The following is a 10,900-nucleotide window of genomic DNA, read 5'->3' as shown; positions in this document are numbered from 1 at the left end:
GTCGGCTAGTGGTGGCGAACGCCTTTAATCCTAGCCACTGGGAGGCAGAGGCAGGTGAATCTCTAAGTTTGAGGCCAGTCTGGTCTACAGAGTGAGCTCCAGGACTACCAGGGCCACACAGAGAAACCCTGTCTAGGGAAACCAAACCAAATACCAAAAAACAAACAAGCAAAACCACAGAAGTACATCTATATAGTGTTATTTACATAGAATTTTTCTTTTTGAAACAAGGACACAATATGTATGCCATGCTGTTGCAGATAGGAGCTGACTGAGGAAATCAATAAATGAAACAATGGGAGAAAGGGTGATGTATAATACTTTGTTGTTTAAAAAAAGAAAGAAAACAAAGGCAGTTTGTCTTATCTTGGTGGGTGTCTGCAATCCCAACCCTTTGAAAGTCGGCTCCTCTGGTCTCCTCAAAAGAAAGGAGGGAAAAGGTTGAGGGAATCTGGGGTAGAGCTCAGTAGATAAAAGGTGGAGACTAGAGTTTGGATCCCCAGCACCCACAAATAAGCTAAGTGGGTGTGACATCAGCTTAGTAACTTCAGCACTCCAAAGTCAGAGGCTGGGGATCCCTCAGGCAAGCTGTCTAGCTAGACTAACATAATTACCTGCCTCAAAAGACTAGCTGGAGAGCTATCAAGGACCCCACCTCAACCTCTGCCAACCCGTTTCCTGCCTCCCCAACTCCCATGCCCTCAAAGCAGAAACTCATCTGGGACAAATGATCTAGTTTCTAAAAATAAATAGCAAGGAGGAAAAGATTTGAGAGGTGAGGCTTAAGGTATAAGAAATAGACTGAGGCCAGATGTAGTAAAAATTTTGGTTTCTTTTTTTTAAAATGGTAATATAACAACATGTTTTCATTCTAACCCGGGGTGTGGGATATGGGGCTGCTTCAGATGGTCCACATCAACTATGATTTGCCTGTGATCTGGCAAGGGCATGACTTTGCCAGCTGCAGATAGTTTCTGTGATTGTGTGACATTTGGAATTCTGGGGCCTTTTCAGAGGGCCCAGAAATAAATGCTAGGGCCCCAAGAGGCATAGTGGGTTGTTGGTTGTGGTTTGTTTAGTCATAAGTGAAGAAATTAGATATCCTGGCTAAGGTCAAACTTGCTCCAAGGAGCTCATCACCCCTAATCATCATGAAGTAGTCTAATGATAATGCTGTCCCTTTCTGAACCCTGGCTTTATTCAGGGATCTCTTTTCTTCTATCCTTTTTTCTCTCTTATCTAGTGTTAGGGGGTGGAAAAGGGTGAAAAGAAAGAACCCACAAAGTAACCAAGAATGGCTACAGCCAAACCCAGCCCTGGGTAGACAGAGGCAGGATGTCTGTGACTTCAGGACCAGCCTGGTCTACATAGTTGCAGAGATCTTATTTCAAAAATATATATAATTTATAAATTAGCTACAAAAGGGGGAACAGCCTGAAGCCTCAAACTACTTATATTAAAAGGTCTTGCCTCTTAAGCCGATAGAAGGGGGAACGTCCGAAGGGGGTTATGCTAAACTGTGAATCCCAGTCTATGGGGATAGAGGGCAGGACTTTCTCATGATCAGTTTAAAAATACCATCTGGCACCAAAGCAGCAATGTTAGCTATTTTTGCCTTTACCCCATGCTGGCATCCCGTTCTGCAGAATTGTAAAAATAACACTTGATTCTTTCTCCCTACTCTCTTGAATTTGTTACCTTACTCTCCACAAAGGGTTAAAAGGAACATACCAACAAAATGTAGTGTTACTGGATATGAATCCTGTTTAGAAAACAAACCTACAGGATAAGTCACTTACAAAACAGGCTGGGTGGTTCACTCTCCAGCACTATTACAATAAATAAATGGTTTTTGGGTTTTGTTTTTGTTTTTTTATAAGGCCTAAGCCCATAGTGCTTCATGCTTTATGTTGACCTCTGTCTGACCTCACACCATCTTAACCCCGGGTGGTGTCTGCTGCGCTGAGGAAGAGAGGGGGCCTAAGATGCCTTTACCCTCATGTTCCTTCATTAGAGCTGCAAAGTATGCCTCTGTGGTGCAGCCATGTCCTCCGTGTTGTGGTCCGCCAACCCAAGTTGCTCAGGTACCCAGTCCTCTGTGACTGCTTTATTTCCAGCTCAAGTGAAACCGCATTACCCGTGTCTTCCTCTGTCCTCCCAAGTGCAGTTCTACCTCGTTCAGCGTGCTTGATGTTCACGTGAAACTAGATGGCCTCAAAACAAGAATCTATGAAATCCTATAACCACAGCCAGTGGATACTGAAGCGGGGCGAGGGGCTGGAGAGATGGCTCAGTGGTTAAGAGCACTGAATTTCAATTCCCAGTGCCCACATAACAGCTCACAACTGTCTGTAACTTCATTTCCAGGGATCCATGGTACCAGACATGCATGAGGCGCACATATTTGTTCATGCAGGCAAAATACCCATAACACATAAATCTATCTTAAAAAACCCAAACAAACAAACCACAAAACCGAGTTGTACTAGAGCCTACATTAGTCTCCCAGCCTGGGCATTTCTAAGACAATAGGACACAGCAAGAAAGGCCAGGCTAGAAGCTTAGCATGTGCCTTGGCTGAGGTCTGGGTGGGTAAGATGGCAAACCTAAAAGGTGTTGCTGCCACAGTACCTTGATTGTTAGGAAGTTCTTCACTCTCTATGGAGATCTGGTTGTAGTTAGGAACAGTGATAAATGTACAAGTCTCTTCCCTTCATGGGGTCTTTTTCAAAATGAAGTGAAGGATGCTAGTATTAATTTCATCAACTGCAGAAAATAAGGGTAGGGTCACAGTACGTGAAGAGCCCAGCTTTAGGCTGTGTGACTGGGGAAGCCTCTAGGGAAATAACAGCGGAAGCCTGCAATCTCAGCACTTCCAAGGCTGAGGATAAAAAAGGACTGCAGTTTCAGGCCAACCAGGGCTAACTCAAAAACAAAAGATGCCAATCAATATTATAATTACTGTTATCAGCATTTCAGAAAACTAGACTTAAAAATGGTAATGTTGGGGGCTGGAGAGATGGCTCAGCAGTTAAGAGCACTGACTGCTCTTCTGAAGGTCCTGAGTTCAAATCCCAGCAACCACATGGTGGCTCACAACCATCCATAATAAGATCTGATGCCCTCTTCTGGGGTGTTTGAAGAGAGCGACAGTGTACTTACATATAATAAATACATCTTTTTAAAAAAAATGGTAATGTCACCAGGCAGTGGTGGTGCACACCTTTAATCCCAGCACTTGGGAGGCAGAGGCAGGCAGATTTCTTAGTTCGAGGCCAGATTGGGCTACAGAGAGAGTTCCAGGACAGCCGGGGCTACACAGAGAAACTGTCTCAAAAAACCAAAAAAAAAAAAAAAAAAAAGTAATGTCAAAGTTGGGATGTCCATGCTGTAAGTACCAACATTATTTCAGAGTACCAATTTTAGCTGGCAAGGTGTTCTAGTAAGACAGGTAAAAAACTGTTACTGGACTCTTGTTGCTGACTTGTTTTGTTTTCTACTAGAACATTTTTTAGTATAATTCCTAAAACAATCAGAAATTAGGCCACATCATGCCATATTGCTAGAATTTTAGTGGAGGTTTGGGTTCAAGCCCCAGAAATGCCATTTACCAGCAGCTATCTTACATCAGTACATTCATTTGTACAGGGGCTGTGTTCCTATATACTCACAGCATCTTTAGGAAAAACTTGGCATCAACTAGGATATCAAATACAGTTTAACTTCAGCATGTAGATTTTCTAGACTATGCTAGGAACTCTAAGCCTTTAACCATTAAAGTTTGGAGTTAATGTTTAGCGCTTTGTTCCCACTCCCAAATCATTTTTCAGAACCCCAGCAACTCAGTCCAAGTTTTGGTTGCAATGGAAGTTGGTGGCATGGCTCAGCAGGTACAAGTTCTTGCTAACAATGTGAGTTCTATTTCCAAGGTACACATGTGGAATGGAAAACCAATTGCTACAAGTTGTCTTATGACATCAGCAATGTGCATCTTGGTACACATAAAAAAATCTAACTTTAATGTATTGCTGAGGATGCTATCCACAGAAGCCTTTTGTTCAATAGGATTCTTCTGGCACCATGTACCAAAATTTAATTTAATGACAAAGAATACTTTTCCTTCTACTTTTTCTTTCCTTTTTTCTTTTCCTTTTTTTCTTCTTCTTTTTTTTTTTTTTTTTTTTTTGTTTTTTTGGTTTTTGGAGACGGGGTTTCTCTGTGTAGCCCTGGCTATTCTGGAACTCTCTGTAGACCAGGCTGGCCTCGAACTCAGAAATCCACCTGCCTCTGCCTCCCAAGTGCTGGGATTAAAGGCGTGTGACACCACTGCCCAGCCCTTCTACCTTTTCTATTATATCCCTCTCCCAAGTTTTTCAAGTAAATTCTGCCACAAAGAGAACCAATCAACAAACTGCTCCATTTCACTTTATTTTGTACATAAGGAAACCAGTTGATTAAACATATCAAGAATAGTGTTCAGTGATTAGAAAGGAAATGAGGTCAGGAGGCAAACTTTCAATTTCCTCCCAACATAGTATCACAAAAATCCACAACAGGATACATATAATTCTTGTTCTCAACAGAGAACCCACCAAGCAACAAGGATGAATGCATTCTTAAATCCACAGGGGATCCATGGGGCTTACTCCAGGAAGTCTGACCCTACCTAAATAGCTCCTCCACCCACATCCTACCTCGTCAACTCTTACATCAACGTGGCCAATGGTGGCAAAAATACTGGCAGCTTCAAGTCTACTTGTCCAGCTGTGTCAAGGCACCTCTAAAAGCCACGCCCAGGCTCAAATTCTGTAGAGGAAGTTTCCATTGCTGTCAAAGAACTCATGCTCCCTCTGCACTACTTTGCTGCTGAAGTTCTGGTCACCTAGCTCCCCAGCCTTCAGCTCTTCCAGCTTCTCAACACTTGGTAATATATCATTGTCAGCGCTTCTGGTGGCCTCAGAGTCACTGGTGGTGTATTTCTGAAGCTTTTTCTGATGACCCAAGGCTGTGGTGGTAGGCACCATGCTCTCTTCCAAGACTTGGATTCTTTTATTCCTTCCTTCCCGTTTCTTCTGTGCATCTGTGCTGTGAGGGTTTGACTTTACCACTTTCAAAGCTGTGCTGTGATTCTGACTTTTAGAGGAGACTTCATGCCCTGCCTTCAGCAGGCCAGATACAGAACCGCCTGCACTGAGCGGCTGCAAGGTATCTTCAGAAACGGGGAGCTGCCAACCCACTCGGGTAATACCAGCTTTTTTCAAGACCTTTTGGTCCTGCCTTAGTTTCTGCTCTAAAGTGGGCACAAACTTACTTTTTAAAACCCTTCGGATAACATCAGTGCTGACATCAAAGCCTTCTGCCAACCTGGGAACTGACCAGGACTCTGCAAATTCCTTATGTAGATACCTATGGGGGAAAAAACAACAGTTTTTCAAATTGCAAATAAGTCTCCTATGAGAAGAGCTAAATTGATAATGCTAGTATTGACAAGCATGAAAAAAGAGCTTGGAAACCTGAAATGCAGTCCTTAGACTGTGCCGACTAATTCTGTACCTGTGTACAGATAGCAGCAATACCTGGCCACTATCAATCAGGTCAGTTCATATCAACCAATAGCCACCAAGTGCTGTCTCCTGATAGCAATGTTAACTCTTGCTAATGTTGAACTGACCTTCACTTACAATATTATACTGGTGGGTGGTAGATACACCACAAAATACGTACACACCATAGCAAAAGATGCAATTAGTGCACCTGAAGGAGACCAGGGGCGGGCAGACTAACACCTGTAGTCTAACCCAGGAATTGCCTGAGGAAGTCCAAGTAGAGATGACCTGAAAAGATGAGGAGTAGAAAGCTGGGAGAAGGGCTGGAGAGATGGCTCAGTGGTTAAGAGCACCAAAGGTCCTTAGGTTTGCACTTCCTAAGGTCCTGAGTTCAAATTCCAGCAACCACATGGTGGCTCACAACCATCCATAACAAGATCTGAAGTCCTCTTCTGGAGTGTCTGAAGACAGCTAGAATGTACTTACACATAATAAATAAATAAATCTTAAAAAAATAAAGCTGGGAGAAAACAAAGATATCACTTGTTGAGCAAGTAGCACGGGAAATTTATAACTCTGCATTAGGAAACAGTTCCTACCGACAATTTACAGCCATAAGCAAGATAATGGGCAGTATAGAACAAAACAGGAAACTGACAGGTTTATTTCATGGCCTGTTTTCTTGTTAATGTAGGGCATTTGTTGATTACAAACACGGATCTGACAGGTAAAAAGCTGGAAAGTTGGTTAAAAGTTACTATTCATAGTGGTCCAAGCCAGGTATGGTGCCATATGCCTTTAATCCCAGCTCTCAGGAGGCAGAGGCAGGTGGGTCTCTGTAAGTCTGAGGCCTTGAGGGCCAGCCATATTAAGACCTGGTCTCCAAAATGGAAAGATACTTTATATATATCATATTGATATGTTATATATTATAAGCTTTTTTTTTTGTTTTTGGTTTTGGTTTTGGTTTTTTGGTTTTCCGAGACAGAGTTTCTCTGTATAGCCCTGGCTGTCCTGGAACTCACTCTGTAGATCAGGCTGGCCTTGAACTCAGAAATCCACCTGCCTCTGCCTCCCAAGTGCTGGGATTAAAGGCGTGCGCCACCACCGCCTGGCCATATTATAAGTATTTTAAAATATCATATATAGAGGGGGAAGGAGAGAGAATAAAGTACAGAGAGCTGATGAATGAACCAAACCTCAATGGCAGAGTACTTAACTAGTATGTTTGAGGCTCAGAATAGGATTCCCAGAACCTTGGGGTTGAAAAATAGTACAGTTTCCTAGGGATCCAGGAGATGGTACAAAGTCTAGACAAACTATAGAATTCTCTTTGTTAGAGTCTCACAGATGTGGAGAAGGGTGAATTATCAACATGGAGCTATTTAGCTGTATTTATCAAAAGTATCTTCCATCTGGTAGATATGCTGCATACTGCAAATATAAATCTGTTTACTAAAAAATTCTTTTATCTATTTTTTTTATTTTTTGGGTTTTTGGAGACAGGGTTTCTCTGTGTAGCCCTGGTGGTCCTTGAATTTGTTCTGTAAACCAGGCTGCCTGGAACTCATCTGCCTGCCTCTGCCTCCCAAGTACTGGAATTAAAGGCGTGCACCACTGCCACCAAGCCACTGCCAACTCTCCTCCCCAGCTTAGAGAACTCTTTGTAAGGGAAAAAATAAAAAAGAACTCAAATACCTGTCATAGAAGACAGGTAAAATAAACTATGGCTCACTGAGCATCTATAAAAGTAGTAGTTAAGGAAAAAAAAAAATCAGTGTGTCTACTTAACCCCAGCACTTGGGAGGCAGAGGCAAGCAGATCTCTATGAGTTCCAGGACAGCCAGGGATACACAGAGAAACCCTGTCTCAAAAAAACCAACAAAACAAAACAATTAAGTGGAACTTTTTTTTCTAGGTCCAGAAGGGAAGGGAAGGTGTTGGTTCTCAGGACTGACCCAGGGCATCATGCATACTAGGTAAATGCACTGAGCTCCACCCCAAGCCAGGAGCTCACTACTGAAATGGAAAAGACAAAAGTACATAGTGAGTGAAAAAAGGAAAAGAATTTACAGCCTGTAGCTTGTGGTTTGAGAAGTGAAAAACTGATGCATATATTTGTGGGTAAGGAAATCTAGAAAGATATACAAAACCTATTAAAAATAGGTAGAGCAAATAATTCTCACTCTGCACACCATGTTCCAGGTAGAATACGGGTAGGAATAGTAGCACTCAACTGTAATCCCAGGATTGGGGGGCATGGCAGGAGGAACAGGAGTTTCAAACCAGCCTAAACTACATAGGCTGTCTAAAAAGGCAAAGCAAAAACAAACATGCAAAAATAAATAAGGCCCGGGCAGTGGCGGATTTCTGAGTTGGAGGCCAGCCTGGTCTACAGAGTGAGTTCCAGGACAGCCAGCCAGGGCTACACAGAGAAACCTTGTCTCGAAAAACCAAAAGAATCTCATTTCTATTAAAAAAAAAAAGAAGAAGAAGAAGAAAAAAGAAAAAAAGAAAAAACAAACAAGCAACTTTAGAAAAAACAAAAAGGGGGAATTTTTAAGATGTTTAGTTGGTAGGGGGTCACATGCAGAAAAGAACCAAATTCAATCCTGAGCACTGTATAAACCATATGTGGTGATACACCCTGTCACCCCAGCACTCAAGAGGCAAGAGAATCTGAAAGTAGCTAGATATCACATCTAAGTCCAACCTGGGATATGTGAGCCTGGCTCAAAAATCTAGTTTTGAGCCAGGCAGTGGTGGCACACGCCTTTAATCCCAGCACTTGGGAGGCAGAGGCAGGTGGATTTCTGAGTTCAAGGCCAGCCTGGTCTACAGAGTGAGTTCCAGGACAGCCAAGGCTACACAGAGAAACCCTGTTTTGAAAAAACAAAAAAACAAAAACAAAAAAAAAAAAAGGTTGTTTTGAAACCAGTCTCACTGTATAGACCTGGCTGCCCCAAAATTCACTGTGTAGGCCACCAGAGCTTTCATACAGACCCACCTGCCTCTGTCCCATTCCTCAATGGTGGGATTTCAATTGTATGTAGGCCAAACTAAGCTTACTTAAGAGGTAATAAAAAATGTGTGTGTTCAAGTGTAAAGGGTGCACACATGTGTCTGGGTGCATGGACGTCAGAGGACAATCTCTAATGTTGGACTTCTGACACCTTCTATCCTTTTGAGACAGAGTCTCTCATTGGCCTGCAACTTCACCATGTAGACTAGACTAACCTGCCTTCCAGGGCCAGGGGTATGCTTTATTTCTGCTTCCTATTTCGCCACTGCTGGAATTACAATTAAAGAAGCATTCTACCACATCAGGTTTTTTCCATGGGTAATGGGAAACCAAATTCAGATCCCCATACTTGCCAGTCAAGTCACCAACTGAACTATCTCCCCAAGCTCCTAAATGAGGAGAAAAAAAAAACTTAATATTTAAAGAAAATTCTTTTTTTTTTTAAATATTTATTTTATTTATGAGTTCACTGTAGCTGTCTTCACACACACCAGAAAAGGGCATCAGATCCCATTACAGATGGTTGTACGCCACCATGTGGTTGCTGGAATTGAACTCAAGACCTCTGGAAGAGCAGTCAGTGCTCTTAACCACTAGCCATCTCTCCAGACCCCTTAACTTCTTTTAAGACCCCTTTCAAGTAATAGTAGTGACTCATACACACTGTAATCCCAGAACTTGGGAGGCAGAGGCAAGAGGACTGCCCAAGAATTCCAGGCTAACCTTGTCTACAGAGAGGCCTTGTCAAAAAAATAAACAAGTAAATAAAATAAAAATCCAGGAAGTTGGCACATACTTCTAATCTCAATTACAGAACTCAGATGGGAGAGACAGGAAGATAAGAGTTCAAGGCTCTCCTTGGCTACAGTGTACTGGAGGCCAGCTGGGTGGGCTACATGAGGTTGTCTCAAAAGAACAAAAGTTCTTTCCAAAACTTCTAAGTTACAGTTCTCTTCCAAAAACAATGCACATAACCACAGAAAATTCCATTTAAGGATCTCAGGTTGAGAATATCACACTCTATTCAGATATTAGGTGTTTGGACTCTAGAAATATCAAAACTGTTACAAAAAATAACCACCTACCAATTGTCCATAATGTAACACACTAAATCCAAGCTAGGTATGTCGTTAGGAGGTGATGACCTCAGTGGACCATAAGCAAGTCCCTGTACTGATCCCAGCATCGCAAAACAATATTCTGGACAGGTTTAGGAAGTTCCTTTTATTGTGACGCTTTCTACTTAAAAGGCAGTAATATTAAAATCCCCAAAAGGTAAACCCCATTTTGTAAACAATGTCTTACCGGATCTGCTCCATGGCTTCCCACGTCAGTGTTCTTGGTGGTGCGCCTGGAGCCTCCATTTGCCTTCTTATTTTCTGGAATCGCACTGCTTTTTTCTGTTGTTTCAAAGCGCTGGGGGAAAGAACCAATGGCAAAAGCCATGCTTGGAAGCAAGACGAGTATTTTAAAAAAGTAATCGGACTAAATTTTGCAGAGCCCAGCCCTCTTGTCTGACCGCAAAGGCAGTTCGGCCACGTCTGCCAGGTTAAAGCACTCTATGTACACTGCCCCAGAAATCTGAACACCTACACCACCTGAACGTAAGCATGCCGAACTCTCTAACGGGTGATGAAACACGTCACTAAGCAACGGGGCCTAGGATCTCAAGGGAGCTGACCACTTGCCCCTGTGCCCTAGAGCCTATGCGGACACGGCTGCTGGACGCTCGGAGCTAGGGGACACCGCCAGCAGCGCCGGAGCGCGAAGCCTAACTTCAGGCTGAGGGCCCGCCAAGAAGCAGGTACCTCTCCAGCTCCTGGAGTTCCCGCTCCTCCGGCTCCCAGTCGGAATCGGGGTCAGGCTCGCGGCTGAAAGAACCCGGGCCCGCCATGCCCTGGGACGCGAACCCACGGCGAGCGACAGCGGCGCGGACACGACCGCCCAAGAAGTGGCTGAGAGCGAGCGCCATTGCGACGCGAGGTGGTAGTCCACAGCTCGCGACCCGAAAGCACCGGAAGTGGGAGGGCGAACCCGGAAGCAAAGAGGAGTAACCGGAAGTTAGGCGTATCTTGAGCCTTTAGTGTACTGGGTGGGCGGGGCTGTAGTGTATTATCCAGTTACCCACCTTTCCTGCTTATTTTGGTTTTGCGGTGCTGGGGAGCCAAGCTAGGGCCTTGTACATGCTAGGCAAGCTACTGCCACTGACCTATCTGCCTAGCCATTAAAAAGAAAAAAAAATTTTGAGACGGTCCGAGTTGCCCTAGCCTTGAATTCATCATCATCTTGCCTCAGCTTCCTAAGTAACTGGGATTACAAGCCTTAGTCACCA

At 43.5% G+C, this 10,900-nt stretch overlaps 1 protein-coding gene across 1 annotated transcript; it reads right to left on the bottom strand.

Moving 5' to 3' along the window:
• Nucleotides 1-4,411: 4,411 nt before the first annotated feature.
• On the bottom strand, nucleotides 4,412-10,580 carry Ngrn (neugrin, neurite outgrowth associated). The gene is made up of 3 exons (XM_031387117.1): nucleotides 10,377-10,580; nucleotides 9,874-9,984; nucleotides 4,412-5,406 (listed from the first exon to the last, which is right to left on the bottom strand). Exons 1-3 carry the CDS (start codon nucleotides 10,538-10,540, stop codon nucleotides 4,800-4,802), a joined length of 882 nt encoding a protein of 293 aa, XP_031242977.1. The 5' UTR covers nucleotides 10,541-10,580; the 3' UTR covers nucleotides 4,412-4,799.
• Nucleotides 10,581-10,900: the final 320 nt, after the last annotated feature.

Source organism: Mastomys coucha, unplaced genomic scaffold, assembly GCF_008632895.1.
Source record: "Mastomys coucha isolate ucsf_1 unplaced genomic scaffold, UCSF_Mcou_1 pScaffold21, whole genome shotgun sequence".
Lineage (NCBI taxonomy): Eukaryota > Metazoa > Chordata > Mammalia > Rodentia > Muridae > Mastomys > Mastomys coucha.
This window is presented reverse-complemented; position numbering and strand designations above follow the sequence as displayed.